Here is a 20,902-nt window from a genome sequence, read left to right on the forward strand (position 1 = left end):
ACTGAAATGGCCAGCATGCAGTCCAGATCTTTCACCCATAGAAACATTTTTGCGCATCATAAAGAGGAAGATGCAACAAAGAAGACCTAAGATAGTTGAGCAACTAGTAGCTTATATTAGGCAAGAATGGGACAGCGCTCCTTTTCCTAAACTTGTGAAATTTGTATCCTCAGTTCCCAGACATGTGCAGACTGTTATAAAAAGAAGATGAGATGCCACACAGTGGTAAACATGGCCTTGTCCCAACTTTTTTGAGATGTGCTGATGCCATGAAATTTAAAATCAACTTATTTTCCCCTTAAATTAATACATTTTATCAGTTTAAACATTTGATATGTCATCTATGTTGTATTCTGAATAAAATATTGAAAATAAAACATTTGTATCTCCCACATCATTGCATTCTGTTTATATTCACAATGTGTACAGTGTCTTGTTTATTAGTACAGATGCTGTTTATTGGTACTTATAAAGCACATATTAATGCCCAATTCTGCATGACCGTATTATACATCCCTTAATCTTATGCAATATCTAAACTTAACAACTACCTAACTATTAATAAGCAGTAATTAGGAGTTTATTGTTTATAGACAAAAGTCATAGTTTATTGTTCATTAATAGTGATGTGTAGACCCAAATCTAAAGTGTGACCACACTTTGTAATAATGACAAAATAAAAGTTAACTATAAAGGACATTTTAAATCATTGTGATTTAAAGAAGTAGGCTACACTACATAAAGCAAGTAAAGTACCTAATTATAATTTTAACTGTAGTGTGTTATTCAGTATATTTTAAATTAAATGTACAAAATTGTAACTTAATTATAAATATGTAAATTCATGACGTTCAAGTTTCAATATAAATTACATTAAAGTAGCCTATTTTAGTGGCAGCAATTTATTATTGTTTGCATTAGTTAGCTTCTACAGAAGTTACTAATTTTAGTGAATATCCACATTTGAATGTGTACCTTATTTACAAGGGCTGTACGCTGTGACTGTCCTTTTAAATAGATGTTAACACAGCACAGCCTGCTCCCTTCAGTGAAAGTTAGATGTTTTTGCTTACCTGGTGACAGAGGATTGTCTGTTGCAACGTTCTAGCATAGTTGTCGAGTTTCACTCCAGAATTACTGCGACTTCTCATAATAGTTGCTCTCTAAATGCTGTTTAGCTGTCTAACTAGCACTGTCTTAGCTGCCGTTGGTCGAGTATCAAGTACCGTACATGTGAGGTAGGCAAATGTCAAAGCTTTAGGACGAGTTGTTCAGTAGTATCTGTTACATCAGATGCCATAACTGGTGTTGAGGCGCATCAGTTATTGCCAAATAATTCCACCAGCAAAGAAAGTAACGTTAGTTCTAAATAATAGCTATCAGCGAAATCGGAGCAACACATAATAATCAGGTTCAATGATTCACACTCATACAGAAACAGTCACTTGTGGCCACCTACTGGCGATGTAACACACACACACACACACACACACACACACACACACACACACACACACACACACACACACACACACACACACACACACACACACACACACACACACACACACACACACACACACACACACACACACACACACACACACACACGTCTGGTTCGGTATCTTTTGTGGGGACTCTCCATAGACATGGACTTTTTTACATATTGCTGGGCATGGAGTTAATTATAATAACAATATGATTTTTACTTGTTTTAAAATTGTCAAAAGTTTACGATACTGCTTTAAAAGTATACTCAAATATGAACATAACACAATTACATATCACATGTACACAATGATAGTTTTATATTGATATAGTTTATTTATAATGATAATATTTTTAGTGTTTTATTTGACAAACATAAACTTTGCTCTTTCATGTCAGAAAAGGACATGCAGTCTGGGTACATGTGGAGGTCGTTCACAGTACAATGACATCAGTCTGTTACAGTACATTCTTGTGCAAATACTCCTCTCACCAACTTCAGGGGCCTTTATCAGAACAGGGTTTTCAGAGAACTCAGACCATCCTGAGCAAGATATGTGCAACTGTGCACTTTCTTCTACCGACTCTGTGCCTATTATCGATTTTACAGATTTTGCCTGTATGCCCTTATAGCTGATCGAATACAGTACTTTATATCAAATATCGCATGAACACAATTGTTTTATACACATATATAGCACTTAAAATGGTCTACAAATTACATCTACAAATTAAAACTCAAGCTCTTACAGATCAATACAGCCTTTTAGTTACAACACACTATTGTGTTGTAAAATTAAAGTTTGGGGCAAGTCAAATACAAACCCCAATATGTTAATGACACTAAATAATGTTATTAAATAATTAATAACATTATTTAATAAAACATATAAAGTGAAACCAATGTAACTTTTCAAGTCAGACGTGCCACATGCTCTACACAGTAAGTACTGCGCTACATAGGCTACAGTTCAAAAATTAAAGTGCTTGCAACATAGCCTACACACACACACACACACAAAATGCTATGGCCATAAATTAGTGTATAGGTTGACTCATAAATGAATATTTTTCAGTCTTCCACTCCGCTATGAACGAACAGGCTCATTAAAAGAACAGTGACCATTCCTGAAAATAGAAAATATAATCAGTTTTCAGTTTTATAGTGTATGTTCAGCAGTTTTAGGACTTGAGGAAAGGAGATGGACGGCAGCAGTGACGTACCTGCATAACCCTGTAGTGCACTCTATACTGTCATGGCAGTAAGCTCCGTATGGTTTGAACCCCATGATTCGCCACAAAGGGGACATACGTATCTTGCGGTGCAGTATTTGTGATGACTGAAGATCTGATCTGATCTCAGAAGTCACTAATGGCACAGTAGATACCTAAAACACATTTCACAGTCAGTGAGTAACATATGAATTCACATAATAATAATATTTTAACTTTTTACATTTGATTGAGTAACTGATTAAGGGTAACACTTTACAATAAATCTCATTAACAAAAACTAATAATGAGCAGTATATTTTACAGCATTTATTAATCTTTGTTAATAAAAATACAACTGTTAATTGATCACATTATTTCACAGTGTATTAACTATGTTAACATGTTTAATATCAAATGACATTTGATTTTTAAAATGTGTTAAAATTAGCATCAATTATGATTAATAAATGTTGTAGAAGTATTGTTCATTGTTAGCTCAGGTTAACTAATGTACTTAACTAATGTTAACAAGTTATAAAAATAAATTAATAAATAATAATAATAATTCATGCCTGTCAACCTGGAACTATGTTCTTGCTAAATGTCAAAATAGTTGTTGGAAAGAGGTGTGAACCCACCTGATACATCAGCACTAGCAAGAGCAGTGTGCAAAATCCAAATGTTGCCTGGTGCAGATTCATTTTTGTAATACTATTCCCTTCAAAACTACAGTATGTCCGTGTGTCCAGGAGATTTGCTTAAGCTTTGCAATGACCATGTGTATTTATAACCCTGCAACATTGATCTTACCTCCCCACCCTCTCTGTCTATCCGTCTCTTCTGCTCTCTTACTATGCTTAAGGCCATGGCCAAGATAAAATCACGTGTTCAGTAAATATTTGAGAGTTTACATAAGCTTAAATAGGCATTAATGTAATCTAGCTTCAGGGTTTGATGGGAGTAAAAAAGAAGAAGTGCTGCCCTAAATGTTTTAGAGATTTACAGTAGCATGCTTTACATCACGATTAGATTGTTTTTATAATTAAATAAAGAAATAACAGCTGTATTCCAACAGCATTCACAGAATTGCAGCAGTATAAAAAAAATGAAAACATTGCAAGCACTAGATCTCATATTGGGATTTTTGCAAAGGACCTTATTTGAACATGGAGAAGACACAGAGTTTCCTTATCTCTCCTTTAACATAATTTTCAAAAGAAAAGTATGTTCCAATCTATCTCTCTAAATCAATAGGTCATCAAGTTCACTCAGATAATGTGGCCTGTTCATACTAGTAAGTAGGCTATCTTGCATTCTGTTGCATTAGTCATTTCGATATGAATATATGCCTAATTAATAGGATATTTAATGTATGAATGGAACATTGCACAGGAAGAATAATGCAACAGAAATTACATTTTGCAACAGTAGCCTATTTAGCTTTATCTTGAAAATGAATTAGGCCTATTTCGCATGCTGTGTTTATGCATGTTTCATTTGTCACACTATGGCCATTTAAAATCTTCAAAAAGGTATGGTGGGTTGTACATTTCTCTTAAACATACAATTTACATTTAAATTGATTTAATGGTTTAAAGTCTATGATACGTTATTCGTCGATGATAGCATAACCGACCTCACTTGCTGTGAGGTGAAAGTTCAGCATGTGCTCCAAATGACCGAACGGTGTGATCCAATTGGTACAAAACTTGAATGTTCTAAAAAAAAAAATATATATGTGCCTATTATTTGTTTTACAAATATGTGACCTGTCACGTTGTGATGTAGACCGGGTTCATGTTTGATAGAGAACAGTCTTGATACCGTTTAAAGAAATAAAACAAAGTCCAATTGGTTCATGTCAACGCAAAGTCCATAAGATTCAGTAACACGTAGCTGTAGAAACAAAAGTAGTCCCACTGCTGCGTGATCAAGAGGAGCGGCTCAGTCTGCACGGTCACCTATAGATGGCGACATCGAGCTACTCATTGATCGGATGTGTTTATTGAAGAATTTACTGCCTTTTTATTTTTTTATTTACACATTTCAATTAATAGTAAAAGTCCATCAAATTGAATTGAACAATTATATGATGAATTAAGAATTTTTAATAAGCAAACAAATGTTTTTTGTAGAACTATACATTTGATCTACAATATACAGTAGGCCTATCTGACCATACATTTTTTTAAATGTATGAATATGAATCATATTATGTTCCATTATTTTTTTGTAATTTCAAATAAATTATGAAAATGTATGAATATGAATCGCATTATGTTCCATTATTTTTTAATAATTTTAAATAAATTGTATACATATATATTATACATATTATTACAAATGTTTAGAATGTTAAAATTAAAATGATACAATTTTAAATATTAAAACGTAGGCCTACAGTTTACATTTATATTAAATGCAGTCAGCTAAACATGAGCTTTATTTTTAGCTTTTTTTGTTTTGCTTTTGCTTTTGTTTTTTGCCCACATAAGTAGGCCATATAATTGCATCTTTTATGTGGGTTAATACGCTTAACGTGGTGTACTGCCGAATGCAATGACATTAATATATGCAAACTAGAATACAGGCTACTTTAAATACATTTGTAATTACAGATTTGTAATTATTATAATGATTAAGTCATTTTAAATATCTTCTTTTTTTTTAAAATGTATTATATTTAGGCTATGAATTATTAACTTTAAATGTAATATCAAACAAACAATCAAACAAATATTAAAATTATAGTCTATACATGTGCTTTGGTAGGCCAAATCAACACTTTTTAAAAGAACAACCTTTGAAAGTGTAACTATGTGTGTTTACCTATGGCCTATGTAAATTATTAAGTCCACTCTCCTTAAGTACACTTTAGTGAACTTTTATTTAATTGATATTATCTTCAAGTGCGCATAATACCTTTTAACAAGGAATTAAATTACAAAATGTAGGCTATAAACTTACGAAAATAAATAAGAAATACTCAACAATAAAAAAATAACACCAGAAAGGCCCACAGGGTTGCACACGGTTGCACATAACAGGTTTTATATCTAGATATAGATAAAAGCTTGATTTTGGACAGTAGTGACAAAGGCCAACTGTCATAGACATGCTTAATCGAATACTGAAGTCTACACACACACACACACACACACACACACACACACACACACACACACACACACACACACGCACACACTTATGTATCGGCACTCGGCTGTAGACGTCTTAATTTGTACGTCATTGGCATCGGCGTTTGAGTGACACAAGATAGCAAACAAGGTAAATGTTTACTAGTTTCACTTTAACCTAAGTACAGGCAATATACGGCATGTTATCATTATAAATATATTCTACAACAGTTCAGCTTGATGGCATTAAGCCACGGTTCTTAAGTTTATGAAAATTACAGCTGGTTAGCAAGCAACCCTTTAGCTATCCTGCTAACCAGACTTATGAGTATTTTTCTGAATTTGTCATAGTTCCCCATTGCTAAGGGTATGAATTCGTCCAGGAAGAGTGTTACATACGCGTTTTTTTCTACGCCATTGTGCTGCCATTAACCATGTTACTCATACTTCTTTTGCAAGCTAGTTGGCTAAGCTAAAATGACCCATATTTGAAGTTTGCTGATGTCAGACTCATTAGCTTTGGTTTAATAATGGTAAACCTTTAATCTAATCTGCTACTTCTATTGGATACAAAAATGTAAATATAGAGGGAATTAGCCTTTTCTTTTAATTTTAAAGGCAGAAGTGCAATAATACATACTAACAAGATTAAGTGTAATTAATAAGAAAGTTGTAAATATTTGTGAACATTTTTGTTTCTTGTTTATCTGTATTTTGTTTGTTTTTGTTTATAATAATGTACCCCTGACTGTACTTGTAAACTTATTAAACCAAAAAAATTAAATAATATTATAATAAATCAATTCTTAATATTATTATTAAATTCTTAATATGACTGCTGTAAAGTGTATATTTAGAGTGCATATGCTTTTTATTACTCATGGTCCAGAATCACAATAAATAGAATTAAAAAGTAGAGAAGTAAACATGCAGTTACTATTCAATCTAGAAGTGCATGGTAAACATTAATAGTAGGGTTGGTCCTGTCAAGCTTTAACTTAAATGGAGTCTCTTGTGCTCAGGTCAAAGGACATTTCTATGTCCTCCACAGTCTGGAGGAACGATGGACAACACTGGCTATTGCAGTGAGAGCTTCAACAGCCTGCAGAGCGGAACCAGTGATGAGGACATGGTGGAGATCGCAGGAGCCACGCTGGACTTTTCCAGCACAGATGACGTGCCTCCTCTGGACCGGGATTATAGCTCAGGTGAGTGCCAGATCTACCCAAACTCATACGTCACATTCATGGTCAAATGAGACAAAGGAAATCGTAAATGGCCCCAGTGACATTGATGGTGTGGTGAGGTGACAATATATGTCATATTATTTAACCAATGTAGCTGCCACCCATGTTATCCTTATTCATTGTTGTTCTTTTCTTCATTTTTATTGTCATTCTTGAGATTCCCATAGTTTTTTCCCCTTTCTCTCAGCATTTGATATCGGTTTGGGGGCAAACGTGTAATGAATAGGTCTCTGGTGTTTGTGTGTCTGTGAGAAAATAGTGGTGAGAATTCGCTGAGGTCACAACTTTGGTATTTGCCACCTCCCCCCTCACAAAAATCCTTTTATCGATGAGATCAAAGTGTCCCCTCTAGTTTTTTCTATTGTGGCTAGTTTCATAGTTTTACCGGTGTCAGGTTTTCACATCCATCCGTTTCCCTTGAACTTCCTCAGCGTTTGATATCAGTTGCTTTGTAGTGTCTGCTGTGTGATTAGTTACTTCCACACAGTTTATGGGTTATTTTATTCTGAAACATTTTGTGATTAATTTTTTTCATAAACAACAATTAATCTTGGTTTTCTAGAAGGTAGATCATTAACCATAGCTAGTTTTATTGCTGTGTTTTCTGTTGAGTAAGTTTATTTCCTGTTCTTGGTACAAGTAAAATTGTCAACGTCATGTGAAGAATTGTGAACATTAGAACAGGAATGTGAGCCACCGTAAAATGTAAAGTGAAAACCACTCAACCGCCACAGGTTTTCACTGACTTATGAAATAACTGATTTACTGCATATTATTAATATAATATAACTGTTACTGCTTAATCTGCTCACAAGTATACATGATGTATTGATTGAAATGTAATGTATAATATTTACTAGTGATACATTCAATAAATAATAGTAAATTATTAATACAATATACATGGAAAATAAAGTGACTGGAGCCAATTAAATTGTTAAAAAATATAAGTATCACAGTTTCCGCTGAAATAAGCAGCACAACTGTTTTTAATACTACATGTTTCTTGAGCAGCAAATCCACATATCTGAATGATTTCTGAAGGTTCATGTGACTAGAAAATATGCAGAAAATTCAGCTTTGATATACTTAATCACCGTCACAAATCACTGTAACTTTAAATTGTCATAATATTTCCCAATATTTTTTTACTGTATTTTTGATTAAATAAATGCATCATTGGCGAGCATAAGAGACTTCTTTCAAAAACATTAACAATAAACTTTTGATTGGTAGTGGATGTCCATTGATGTGCATAAGAGAGTTGATTTTGAAGACATTATGCCAACCCTTGACTTTTGACATGAATATAATTCCTTCAAGAAAAGCAGGTTTAAGGGACAAGTGCAAATCCAGGTCTTCAGGCCCCTCTGGTCTTTAAATGTTCCAGATAAAGGGCTCTTTTGATCATTTTGGTATTCCACCTAAGGCCTATAACTGTTGCAGCTTGTTATTTATTAGCATGTTTTACCTGCATGCATAATATAAATCTCTTACTTATCTGTGCAGGTGGTTCATATGCAGCTGGAGATGGGGCTAATGGCGTTCCTAAACTGATGGATTTACTAGATGAGCCAGTGCCTGGTGTCGGCACATATGAAGACTTCAACACCATCGATTGGGTCCGGGAGAAATCTAAGGACCGGGATCGCCACAGAGAGGTGACAAAGCTCAGTTGAATCTTTCTAAAACATCATCTATGGTTCTTAAGAACTGTTGCTCTTCAAACACTAACCTCTTGAAAGGGACATGGGAAAGGACACTTAATATACAAATCACGGACGATCAATGGGAAGAAGCATGGAAGAATGCAGGAAACCTAAGCGTATGTAATAAAGTTAAAGCAATGCAGTTTAAAATATTGCACAGAGCTCATATTTCTCCCGCACGGAGGCACAAATTTAATGATGACTGTTCTCCAATGTGTCCAAAATGTAAAACAGAGGAAGGAGATCTTATTCATTGCCTTTGGTTTTGTAAGGAGATTCAGACGTTTTGGAGGACGGTACAACAAGGATTGGATAGTCCTTCAACCAATCAGATCACAAGAGGCGTGATCAACAGGCATCGCTTCATCCTTCTCTATCTGTCATTGCTAGCCTGACAAGCCAGACCCACATGAAGATGTTTGGTCTGGAAACTCACCATAGACAGGGCTCAATCCGAGGGGCGGGATAAACGGTTGTCTTTCAAACTTCCTCTGCACGCAACGAAAGAGCAACGAGCAACGAAAGTGAAACAGAGGTTGTTGATAGATTAAACATTCGCCGTATCCGGTCAGCTAAACTCCGAACACATCTTGCCTTTTTAAGAATGACTTCAGTGCCGTTCTTTGTTCTTTTCTCAGAGAAAAGCTTAACTCCAAGTCTTCCAGAATCGCAGTCAAAGCTGATTCGAAAGACCACCGTTCGCCAGTTTCTGTGTTTACTAGAAGCACGCAAACGCAACTCGGCCGTCGTCATTATGGCCCCGCCCACCGACTCTATACACGATGTGATTGGCCCGTCCAGAGTGTGAGGAATACAGCTCAGAAGGGTATTGAGAGTTCCTTGACGACACTTGCAGGCAGATTAAATTTGCTGCTAGGGTGCGTCTAGATTTCTAGGCTATGTCATTGCATTAAACCCACCAATAGCGCACCAGGTGGATAAGACAGTCTGTGATTAGTTCCCACAATTGTGCAACAGAAGCAGGATCAATTAATGTACAGGTTTCTAGACTAAGCTGCAGGGTGAAATCAAATCTCTGGCAGATCAGGCTGAATTTACCCAGTCTATCTTCTATGCTCAGAAAGAAACAGATCATGCATGTTGTGTTATCCCGACCAATAAAGTACACTTGAGCTTATGTATAAGCTTGTCACACCCAGTTCGTTCATTTGGACACCTGCCGACTAAGGTTTCTCTCATAGTTTTTTCTGCCTTTCTGCTTAGTTGTGTTTTAAAAGACGTTATTTAGTAACATCAGTCTGACTCTACTGACACACATGAGAACAAAACCTGAACAATGGATTGGGCTGGATGATGACACTATTGTCTTCTGTAGAGCTGCTTTATAGCTGAATCAAATTAGTTTCTTAGTTTTGCAACGTCGACAGTTATTTAACTGAAATGAAACAACATTGAACTGATTTGAGCTGAACAACAACACTATTGTCTTCTGTAGAGCTGCTTATAGATGAATTGAACTAATTATAATGGATGAGCTTTACACAGGTATTGAACTGGACTGACTTCAGCTGAATAATGACTTCTGTAGAGCTGCTGTACAGCAGAATTTAAGTTTGTCTCATAATTGAGGTTTGCATCATTGATTCTGTTGAAGCTGCATTAAACCAATATGTATTATATAAACCTCTATATAAATATCGCCGACATGACTACCTGTGATCTTCAATTTATCTACATTTTAGATCGCTACCAAGAGTAAAGAGTCAACCTGGGCTCTGATGAAAAGTATCAGTGATGCCTTCTCTGGCTGGCTTCTCATGCTGCTCGTGGGACTGATGTCAGGTTGGTTCGTCTCGATAATATTAAAGCAGAAGTATCGTGACGAGTGATTATAAAGCACCAATCACACATCGCAAACACCTGGCCATAGCATGTGCTGTTCTGTTTGATTCCAGGTGCCCTGGCTGGAGGGATCGACATCTCTGCCCACTGGATGACAGATCTGAAGGAGGGAGTGTGTCTAAACGGCTTCTGGTTTAATCATGAGCACTGCTGCTGGAACTCCAATGAGACGACCTTCCAGGAGAGAGACAAATGCCCTCAATGGAAAAGCTGGGCAGAGCTCATCGTCGGCACCAATACCGGCCCTTTCGCATACATCATGAATTACCTAATGTATGTGTGCTGGGCGCTGCTTTTCTCCTTCCTGGCTGTTTCTTTGGTCAGGGCCTTTGCCCCGTATGCATGTGGCTCTGGAATACCTGAGGTAAGCTAAAAACTTTACTGCCTGTGTAATATTTAATCTCTCAGTTCTACACACAGGATGTTGCATTGCATTGCTATGTAATGAAGTATAGGCCACTGTTATTAAAAATGTATAAAATGTGGTTTGACCCTCTAGATCAAGACCATCTTGAGTGGGTTTATCATCAGGGGATACCTGGGTAAATGGACTCTTATGATTAAAACCATCACCCTAGTGCTGGCTGTGTCATCTGGACTCAGTCTGGGAAAAGAAGGGCCTTTGGTCCATGTGGCCTGCTGCTGTGGCAACATCCTATGCCACCTCTTCACCAAGTACCGCAGAAATGAGGCAAAGAGACGAGAGGTACGAGTAGTAGTTTTTTATGATCGATTAATTTCCACCCATTCTGTGGCTGAGAAATATGGCTTTAAAGGGTAGTTCTTGTTCTAGGCAGTCCTAGGTGTTTATGACTTTACTTTCAGCCAAACACAATCGGAGTTATATTAAAAAAATATCCTGGCTCTTCCAAGCTTTATAATGGGAGTGAAAAGAGCCTGAGATTTTGAAGCCATAAAAAGGAAATCCTTCCATCATAAAAGTAATTTATACGACTCAAGGGGGTTAATAAAGGCCTTCTGAAGTGAAATGATGTGTTTTTGTAAGAAAAATAGCAATATTTATAACTTTATAAACTACAATCACTGGCTTCCGGCAGAAGAGTGACCTCTGACGTATTGAAGAATGCGGATAGGCGTGGTGTAGCGATCGTCATCATTCTTGCGCAAAGAAGAAAACGACTCGGTAAACAACAATAGAGGACATACAGCAGTTCTCGGCATATGGCTGTTGTGATAAGATGACACACTTTGTTTGAACCAAAGCTGCAGGCTTCAAGGAAAAACACAACTGAAGGTACGCACGTGATGATTCTCTGTCAACCAATTAACATTCTGCAGTCTAAGTCTAGCAGTCTAACAGTCTAAGTCTAGCTCCACTCTCTATTATCTAACTACTGTGCTAAGTACCCCAACGGAAGGCTGCAAAAAAGTGTTAAGGTTCAGAATTAGGGTACCATTCACAACTTCTGACAATGGAAATGGCAAAAATTGCGGACTATACTGCTCTGAACTGTACTGAGCCGTACTGCTCAGTGGAAACGAGTTATAATATAACTCCGATTGTGTTCGGCTGAAGGAAGAAACTCTAATAAACCTAGGCTTGAGGGTGAGTAAATTATGGGATAATTTAAATTTTTGTGTGAACTATCCCTTTAAGAAACAGCCTTGTCTGTCATAAGCCCTATTCGGACGGGATTAGATTAACATGGGGACATGGGGGTAAAGTCATTTTACCTCAGGACGTCTGTAATATTAATGGCCAATTCGCACGGGATAAGACATCTCAGTAAAACTAGCAGAAGTGGGAGGAGTAACTCGCTGTACGCACCTCCTTGACTTCATGTGCGTATGACGTTACCGTTATCACGTGAGCAAACACACAACCTGAGCGTCTGAAGTGTCTGAACTCCGTCTCCAATATATATGTGTGTTTTAATAAACAGTTAAGTCCAGTGACAGTCTAACGATTCTGATTGGATTGTGTTGGTAATAGACACTTTCCTAGAGCTAAAATGTGTTGTGCCTCTAATAAGTGCTTTTGATCTTCTTTTTACTTTAAATGATACGCGGAAAATACTGGACATTTTCCACAGATTTGTCCCGCCACCTACAACGCAACCGAATGCTTCAAGCGCCTCTAAGGTCGCAAAATGTGCTTTTTTTAAACTTTTAAACAGGACATGACGTAATTTTACCATATATTTTTACAGCGGGTCTATTCGAACGGGATTAGTATTACCCGGGGTCATTTTTCCAGACCTTTTTACAGAAGGTAAAAGTCTCGGTAATCTTTACTGACATTGTCCGTAATGATTACCGAGATGGCACATTCTGACAGGACTAAAATCACAGAGAACCTCTGGGAATAATTACTTTACCCCCACGTCCCCATGTTAAACTAATCCAGACTGAATAGGGCTATAGCCAATATAATTGGAACTTCCCTTATTCCTCTGTGTTGACTAAAGACAATGATCCCTGTTTTTAAGGAGTTTTATAAATAGAGTGGCTCTAAGGGTCATTTGTTGTGTTACATTTTTGCGGCCTGCCACTAAGGACATTCCGGTTGCCTGTTTTTGTGGTTTAATGTTTTAAACATTACTCATTGTGAGAATGTTTTTATTGAGATCATGAAGACGAGACCAAACATAAGATCACGTTTTATTTTTTTGTTGATCCAAGCCTTTTCTGTGATAAGCTTTTTCTATAGCTTCACTTGTATCTTTCTTCTCTGTGTTGATTAGGTATTGTCTGCCGCAGCAGCCGTTGGTGTGTCAGTAGCGTTTGGCGCACCAATCGGTGGCGTTCTCTTCAGTCTGGAAGAGGCAAGCATTCTCCTAACTTCTGTTTGCATACTCTCAAAAGTATCTAGTGTCATTTTAATGAGCAGAATCCCTCTCACTTTATCCTGTAGGTGAGTTACTATTTCCCCCTGAAGACGCTGTGGCGCTCTTTCTTTGCTGCATTGGTGGCGGCCTTCACCCTTCGCTCCATCAACCCGTTCGGTAACAGCAGGCTGGTGCTCTTCTATGTGGAGTTCCACTCTCCTTGGCATTTGCTGGAGCTCATACCCTTTGTCTTGTTGGGCATTTTCGGGGGAATCTGGGGAGCTTTCTTCATCCGCGCAAACATTGCGTGGTGTCGGCGGCGTAAGACCACACGGCTGGGTCACTACCCTGTCCTGGAGGTGCTGGTTGTTACTGCGGTCACCGCTCTGCTGGCGTTCCCCAACAGCTACACGCGGATGAGCACCAGCGAGCTGATCTCGGAGCTGTTCAATGATTGCGGCCTGCTGGATTCCTCACAGCTGTGTAACTACGCTAACGTGAGCGTCACCAAGAGCAACAGCGACGCTCTGCCTGACAGGCCAGCGGGACACGACGTCTACACAGCCATGTGGCAGCTGTCACTCGCCTTGATCTTCAAGATGCTCATCACCGTGGTGACCTTCGGCATGAAGGTACTGGGTCAAAGCCATCCATCATCCATCCTTTCTTCCTTTCTTCCATCCATTCATTCATCCATGCCCACTCCATCCATCCATCCATCCATCCATCCATTTTTCTTTCTTTCTTTCTTTCTTTCTTTCTTTCTTTCTTTCTTTCTTTCTTTCTTTCTTTCTTTCTTTCTTTCTTTCTTTCTTTCTTTCTTTCTTTCTTTCTTTCTTTCTTTCTTCCATCTATCTATTCTTTCTATCTTCCATCATTTATCCATTCATCTATCATATCATACTTTCTTCCATCCATCATCATCATCCATTTATCTATCCATGCATCCATCCTTCCTTTCCTTCCTTTGTATTTCTTACTTTTATCCTTTATAGCTTTCTTTTTCAGCCTTCCATCCATCATAAATCTCTTCTTTCATTCCTTCATCATTCATCCATTTCTTTCTTTGTATTTTTCTGCTCTTCTTTCTTTTCTTCCTTCCTTCCATCCATTCATTCACTCATGCCCCCTCCCTTCATCCTTGCAACTTTTCTTTCATCCACTAATCCATTTATCCTTTCTTTCTTTCTTTCTTTCTTTCTTTCTTTCTTTCTTTCTTTCTTTCTTCCATCCATCTATTCTTTTTATCTTTCATCATTCATCCATCTATTCTTTCAATCTTTCATCATTCATCCATCATATCATCCTTTCTTACATCATCATCATCTTATCATCATCATCATCATCATCCATTCATCTATCCATGCAACCATCCTTCCTTTCATTATATTTCTTCCCTCTATCCTTTATATCTTCCTTTTCCATCCTTTGATCCATCATAAAGCTCTTCTTCCATGTCTCCATCCATCCATTTCTTTCTTTCTGTCTTTTTTCTGTTCTCTTCTCCCTCCCTCCATCCATCCAATTCTTTATTTCTGTCTTTTTTTCCATTCTTCCATCCATCCATCCATCTTTCCTTCACTTGTTTCTTATGTTCTTCCTTACAGCCATTATCCCTTTATTTCCTTCCTTCTTTCTTTCTTTCTTTCTTTCTTTCTTTCTTTCTTTCTTTCTTTCTTTCTTTCTTTCTTTCTTTCTTTCTTTCTTTCTTTCTTTCTTTCTTTCTTTCTTTCTTTCTTCCTTCCTTCCTTCCTTCCTTCCTTCCTTCCTTCCTTCCTTCCTTCCTTCCTTCCTTCCTTCCTTCCTTCCTTCCTTCCTTTCATCTATCTATCCTATATTCCTTTCCTCCATTATCCATCCATCCCTCCCTTCCTTCATCTCCCTATTTCTTGACACACTTTCCATTCCCTTTTCTAATAGTTTGATGTTGTACACAGGCCGTTGTCTGTAGTTTCATCTCCTGTGTGCTTCTCCAGGTGCCTTCTGGTCTTTTCATCCCCAGTATGGCTGTGGGAGCGATCGCAGGCAGGCTACTCGGAGTGGGAATGGAGCAGCTGGCATATTACCACCACGACTGGGTAATCTTTAGAGGCTGGTGCTCACCTGGAGCGGATTGCATCACCCCAGGTCTCTATGCTATGGTTGGTGCTACTGCCTGCTTGGGTAAGAATCTATTCAATTCTATTCAAACTGTCTTCTGTCAAAAATGTACCATTAGTGGCTTTTCCAGGTGCCTTTTTTCCAGACCTGTCTTTCTTTCATAGGCGGTGTGACTCGTATGACCGTCTCTCTGGTGGTCATCATGTTTGAGCTAACGGGCGGTCTGGAATACATTGTGCCTCTCATGGCTGCCACCATGACTAGTAAATGGGTGGCTGATGCTCTAGGTCGAGAGGGCATCTATGAGGCTCACATCCGTCTCAACGGCTACCCCTTCCTGGAGTCTAAGGAGGAGTTCAGCCACAAGACGCTGGCCATGGATGTGATGCGACCTCGCCGTAGCGACCCTCCACTCTCCGTAATCACACAGGACGGGATGAGCGTGGAGGAAGTTGAGTCGCTCATTGCTGAAACATCATACAGCGGATTCCCTGTGGTCGTCTCACATGAGTCTCAGAGACTTGTGGGCTTTGTGCAGCGCAGGGACCTGGTCATCTCTATTGGTAAGAGATTACAGCTTTAGGTGGATTTTTGAGGTTCTTTCTTATGGTGTTTTCAGACAACATTTGCCTAGTTCTGAAACAGGGACTTAAATTGTTACAGTGTTGCAGATTTTTATGGGTTCGCTTCATTTTCACAAGGCAACATTTTGTCTTCATGCAAGTCATACCATGACTGTCCTCTCATTGTTCTGAGTGCACATTTCTCATTCACGATTCTGCTCATTAGAGGGTTAATTCACCCAAAAATGAAATTGATGTCATTAATGACTCACCCAAATGTTGTTCCACACCCTTAAGACCTCCGTTCATCTTCGGAACACAGTTTAAGTTATTTTATATTTTAGTCCCAGACCATATGCAAGTGTATGCAGACTGTACTGTCCATGTCCAGAAAGCTAATAAAAACATCATCAAAGTTGTCCATGTGTGACATCAGTTGTTTGATTAGAATTTCTTGAAGCATCGAAAATGCATTTTTGTCCAAAAAATAAGCTTTTATTCAGCGTCAGTCTTCTCTTCCGCGTGTTTTCAAACCTCAAATAAAGATTTAAACAGCCATGATCAGTGAATCGATCAATGATTCGGATCGCCAATGTCACGTGATTTCAGCAGTTTGGCAGTTTTGAGGTCTTACAGGTGTGGGGTCAATTTCATTTTTGAGATTAATGATCTACATAGGCTTTCTTTACGCACTCTTTTATGAATGTACATAAGCCTTTCTTCCTACTCGAACTGATAACGTACAGTTGCATTTGTGAAAATGTAAATAATTTTAACACAATAAAGGAGATCATAAGATATTTTACATTACATTTTTTTATACATATAGTCCACAAGACAAAAAAATAGCTGGATTTATTAAACTGACCAGTTCAAAAGTTTATGGACCATTGATTCCTGCAAGCGGTTCACATACTTTTTCATGCAACTGTGTATTATCAGCATTCTTGTAATGTACTTGTAAGCAGTTAGATTAAATAATGTGCTTATTGAAAGAATCAGACAGCTGCTTTTTACGTGATGCATTTTCCATTATGAATTTTGATACAGTTTGGTTAATGATCTGTTGGGTCAGATTTCATTTTCACCACAAGCAAACCACTCCAGAGTTTGCTTTCAGTTGGGCAAAGACCACCCTGTTCAGGCAATCTCAGATTGATTGTTTTGGTGCAGATCTGTGCACAATTGGCATGTTTATATATGTCAAAAATAACCAAACTAAGGGAACATGCTGCTAATAACAAGCCAGAGTAGGGAAAATGCCCTTTGGTCTTCGACTATGCTGGATGATGATCTTCATAGTTTAAAAAAGTAGTATAAAAAAATCTATCATCTTTTACCTTATGTTCAAAATTTGTATGACTTTCTTTCTAAGACCCCAAAGTGTTTTTTGTTCATACACTGAAAGACAATGGAGTCCAAAGTTATGCACCTCATTTTAATTATGTGGAACAAAACGTTGAAACATTCTTCAGAATATCTTTTTTTAGCAGTTCCACAGTAGAAAACCTTACAGGTTTGGACCGATATGAGGGAATTTATTTGTGAACTATCTCTTTAAAGGGTTAGTTCACCCAAAAATTTTAATTCTGTCATTAATTACTTACCCTCATGTCGTTCGACACCCGTAAGACCTCCGATCATCTTCGGAACACAAATGAAGATATTTTTGTTGAAATCCGATGGCTCAGAAAGGCCTTCATTGACACCAATGTCATTTCCTCTCTCAAGACCCATAAAAGGCACTAAAGACGTCGTTACAAAGTCAACAATAATTTTGAATAAAAAAATGAAATAACGACTTATATAGTGATGGGCTGATTTCAAAACAAAGATTTCAATGGTTATGAATCAGCGTATTGATTCATGATTCGGATCATGTGTCAAACCGCCAAACTGCGGAAATCACGTGACATTGGCGATCCGAATCATGAATCGATACACTGATTCATAACATTCAAAACTTTGTTTTGAAATTGGCCCATCACTATATAAGTGGTTATTTTGTTTGGTTTTGAAAAACAAAAACAATTCTCGTCGCTTCATTAAATTATTGTAGAGCCACTGTAGTGAGATGAGCTTTGTAACGACGTCTTTAGTGCCTTTTATGGGTCTTGAGAGAGGAAATGACATTGGTGTCAATGACTGCCTTTCTGAGCCATCGGATTTCAACAAAAATATCTTCATTTGTGTTCCGAAGATAAACGGTCTGACGGGTCTCGAACATTAGGCTAAGTAATTAAGGAGAGAATTTTCATTTTTGGCTGAACTAACCCTGTAATTACTTTATAATTACAGTGCTCATGTGAATTATAGGTCTCTCATGAAGTTTATTATTCTGTTTCCCTCTGGCAGAAAATGCTCGTCAACGTCAGGAAGGTGTGGTTAGCGCCTCCCGAATTTTCTTCACTGAATACACACCTCCACAGCCACCCAACAGCCCTCCCCCGTTAAAGCTTCGCGGTATCATGGATCTCAGCCCATTTACCGTCACAGACCACACTGCCATGGACATTGTGGTGGACATCTTTCGCAAGCTGGGTCTGCGCCAGTGTCTCGTCACTCACAACGGGTAAAAGCTTGGTTTGCTTAGCTTATCAGTTTTATAGTTTATAGTGTAACTATTATTTACATGCATCAGAAATTTTACACATAGATTCGGTTAAGCCCAATATAATTATCTGTTCCTGTTTTTCCACAGGCGATTGCTGGGCATCATCACCAAAAAAGACATTCTGAAACATATGGCCCAGATGGCCAATCGAGACCCTGACTCTATTCTCTTCAACTGAAGTGCCAAACGGGCTGTTTTGAAACACCAGCCAGTTTGAAACAACCAACTGGGCAGAAAACACCAGTCTGGCCAAACGATTTGCACTACAGAACTGTCAGTCCTGGATTATCGTCCATTCACACTGTGAATCCATTTGTAGGGCCTCATTGGTGCAGGTGCTACAACTGCAGGATGGAGAACTTTCAGCAGTGTTCTATGCACTCCAGCAAATAGCTTATAAGGTGGGACTGAGTGAAACCAAGTCTTGGTGTTTGCAAATAGCCAACCTATCAAAACATATCACGATATATACACCACACAGACAAGTGACAAAACAGTTGCTATCATTACATTTTGTTGCATAAATCTGTAATGTTCATTCACATACCTGGTATACCTTGGATCGTCCATGTCTTCATCTTTCCGATTTTAAAAGACATTCTTGTGTATGTCAAGAGGAAGCCACAAGCAATCAGTGATATCAATCAGTGCATATTTCCCAAGAGTTCTCCTACCTTCCACTATGTGATGGATGTTAATCACCAGTTAAAACATTATTTGTTGTTTACATGTTCATGCACATATTTAGTATCTTTTTTTTTGTATTATTGTTTGCATTTGTTTAAATGAGCAAGGTTTTCTGCAGCAATTCCTGCATCTAAAATCTCTCGGCTAATTGTTATCAATTAGTTTTTTAGTGTTAACAGTTTATGAGGCTTATGATTCAGTTTCCTTCACTACAGATTTTTTTTGAATCAGTCATAAGCAGCACTCTGTAGTTTCTCCCAAGAGATGACGCATTATATAACTCATTCTGTATATGTTCTAATATTATATGTACTTTTCAAAATGACAACTTAATTTTTACACTACCATTCTAAAGTTTGGGGTTGGTAAGTTTTTTCATGTTTTTGAAAGCAGTCACTTAGGCCCATCAAGGTTGTATTTATTTGATATTTCCATTGTAATATATTTTAAAATATAATTTATTCTGTGATGGCAAAGCTGAATTTTCAGCATCATTGTTCCAGTCTTCAGACATCATTCTAATATGCTTATTTACTGCTCAAGAAACATTTCCTCTTATTATTATCACTGTTGAAAACAGCTTAATATTTTTGCGGAAACCTTGATGTATTTTTAAGTAATGTGATGACAAGAAAGTTCAAAAGAACAGCATTTATTTCAAATATAAATCTGTTAACATTTGTAGATGTCTTTACAGTTACTTTGGATCAGTTTAATGCAGCCCTGCTAAATAAAAGTATTATTTTCTTTTCTTTTTTTAAGTCTCACCGACCCCAAACTTCTTAACACTAGTGCATGTGGTTATCCAACATTAAGCTCTTAATACCACTGTTAAAACCACAGAGTGTGTAGCATTTCCCTATGCAAGTTAGGTTGCCATGATTTTTGGACAATATGAACATGCAAATAATGCAAATGAATTACATTATATACTGTTAAGTCAGTAAGTACAAGTCTGATTTGCCCTTTAATTCTGAATAGCTTCTGTTAGCACTCTCTAATTAGACATTCATTAACATTTTTTTGAGGCTTGACTTAATGTTATGCAAGTTTTTTCCATTAACAAATGCTGCTTGTATCCATTGCATGTACCAATTTTATTCCTATCACATGCACGTCCAAATGTAACCTAAGCATGCAAAATGTAGTCATCTGAATTGTGTAATTTCATAATATGCATATGAAACCAGATGTTTCCATTTTAATGTTAAAGCCTGCATCTATCTGGTTCTTGCATCTGTCCGGTTCAACCTCTTTTAATCATTTGAATTTCTCTGCTAGCCTACCACACCACTCTATGTTAATTCACAGTGAATGCTAAGACCATTATAAACCGTACTTGAAACTCCTCCGATGGCTCATTAGCTTTGTTGGTTCTCTATCCTTCGATAACTTCCACAATATTTCCATTTTTTATCAAAATGTCATTAAAAAAATTAAGGGCCATAAATGTTCTTAAGAAGAAGAATTTTAGAGCATTATGTACCAAT

General features: G+C 37.4%; 3 protein-coding genes across 4 annotated transcripts in view; 1 reads left to right on the forward strand and 2 right to left on the reverse strand.

Annotated features, from left to right (window-relative positions):
- phka1b (phosphorylase kinase, alpha 1b (muscle)) overlaps nt 1-1,447 on the reverse strand; it is a 29,313-nt gene extending 27,866 nt beyond the window's left edge. The window contains exon 1 of one of the 2 annotated variants that reach the window (XR_010898913.1): nt 1,074-1,447. Coding sequence is in view for 1 of the 2 variants with exons in the window: in XM_067423307.1 (XP_067279408.1) it covers nt 1,074-1,151 (78 nt within the window). In the remaining variant the exon portion in view is untranslated. The remainder of the gene's footprint in view (nt 1-1,073) is intronic. The other variant, XM_067423307.1, reaches the window with a different exon arrangement.
- A 354-nt stretch (nt 1,448-1,801) lies between these two features.
- si:dkey-22f5.9 (liver-expressed antimicrobial peptide 2-like) lies at nt 1,802-3,507 on the reverse strand. Its single transcript, XM_067423433.1, has 3 exons — nt 3,342-3,507; nt 2,713-2,876; nt 1,802-2,616 (listed from the first exon to the last, which is right to left on the reverse strand). Exons 1-3 carry the CDS (start codon nt 3,402-3,404, stop codon nt 2,577-2,579), a joined length of 267 nt encoding a protein of 88 aa, XP_067279534.1. The 5' UTR covers nt 3,405-3,507; the 3' UTR covers nt 1,802-2,576.
- Nucleotides 3,508-5,895: 2,388 nt separating this feature from the next.
- clcn5a (chloride channel, voltage-sensitive 5a) lies at nt 5,896-20,880 on the forward strand. The gene is made up of 12 exons (XM_067422906.1): nt 5,896-5,991; nt 6,863-7,048; nt 8,597-8,748; nt 10,500-10,599; nt 10,713-11,023; nt 11,159-11,365; nt 13,365-13,445; nt 13,535-14,080; nt 15,425-15,611; nt 15,713-16,111; nt 18,467-18,683; nt 18,813-20,880. Exons 2-12 carry the CDS (start codon nt 6,904-6,906, stop codon nt 18,901-18,903), a joined length of 2,436 nt encoding a protein of 811 aa, XP_067279007.1. The 5' UTR covers nt 5,896-5,991; nt 6,863-6,903; the 3' UTR covers nt 18,904-20,880.
- Nucleotides 20,881-20,902: the final 22 nt, after the last annotated feature.

The sequence above is a fragment of the Pseudorasbora parva genome, chromosome 18, assembly GCF_024679245.1.
Source record: "Pseudorasbora parva isolate DD20220531a chromosome 18, ASM2467924v1, whole genome shotgun sequence".
Lineage (NCBI taxonomy): Eukaryota > Metazoa > Chordata > Actinopteri > Cypriniformes > Gobionidae > Pseudorasbora > Pseudorasbora parva.

Bases quoted from the DNA above. Each gene is read 5' to 3' on its own strand.
- clcn5a (XM_067422906.1), top strand. From the start codon at position 6,904: ATGGACAACACTGGCTATTGCAGTGAGAGCTTCAACAGCCTGCAGAGC. The intron at 7,049-8,596 runs GTGAGTGCCAGA...TTATCTGTGCAG, and splicing joins GGACCGGGATTATAGCTCAG to GTGGTTCATATGCAGCTGGA. The intron at 16,112-18,466 runs GTAAGAGATTAC...TCCCTCTGGCAG, and splicing joins GGACCTGGTCATCTCTATTG to AAAATGCTCGTCAACGTCAG.
- si:dkey-22f5.9 (XM_067423433.1), bottom strand. From the start codon at position 3,404: ATGAATCTGCACCAGGCAACATTTGGATTTTGCACACTGCTCTTGCTA. The intron at 2,877-3,341 runs GTGGGTTCACAC...AATGTGTTTTAG, and splicing joins TGCTAGTGCTGATGTATCAG to GTATCTACTGTGCCATTAGT. The intron at 2,617-2,712 runs GTACGTCACTGC...TTCTATTTTCAG, and splicing joins TGCACTACAGGGTTATGCAG to GAATGGTCACTGTTCTTTTA.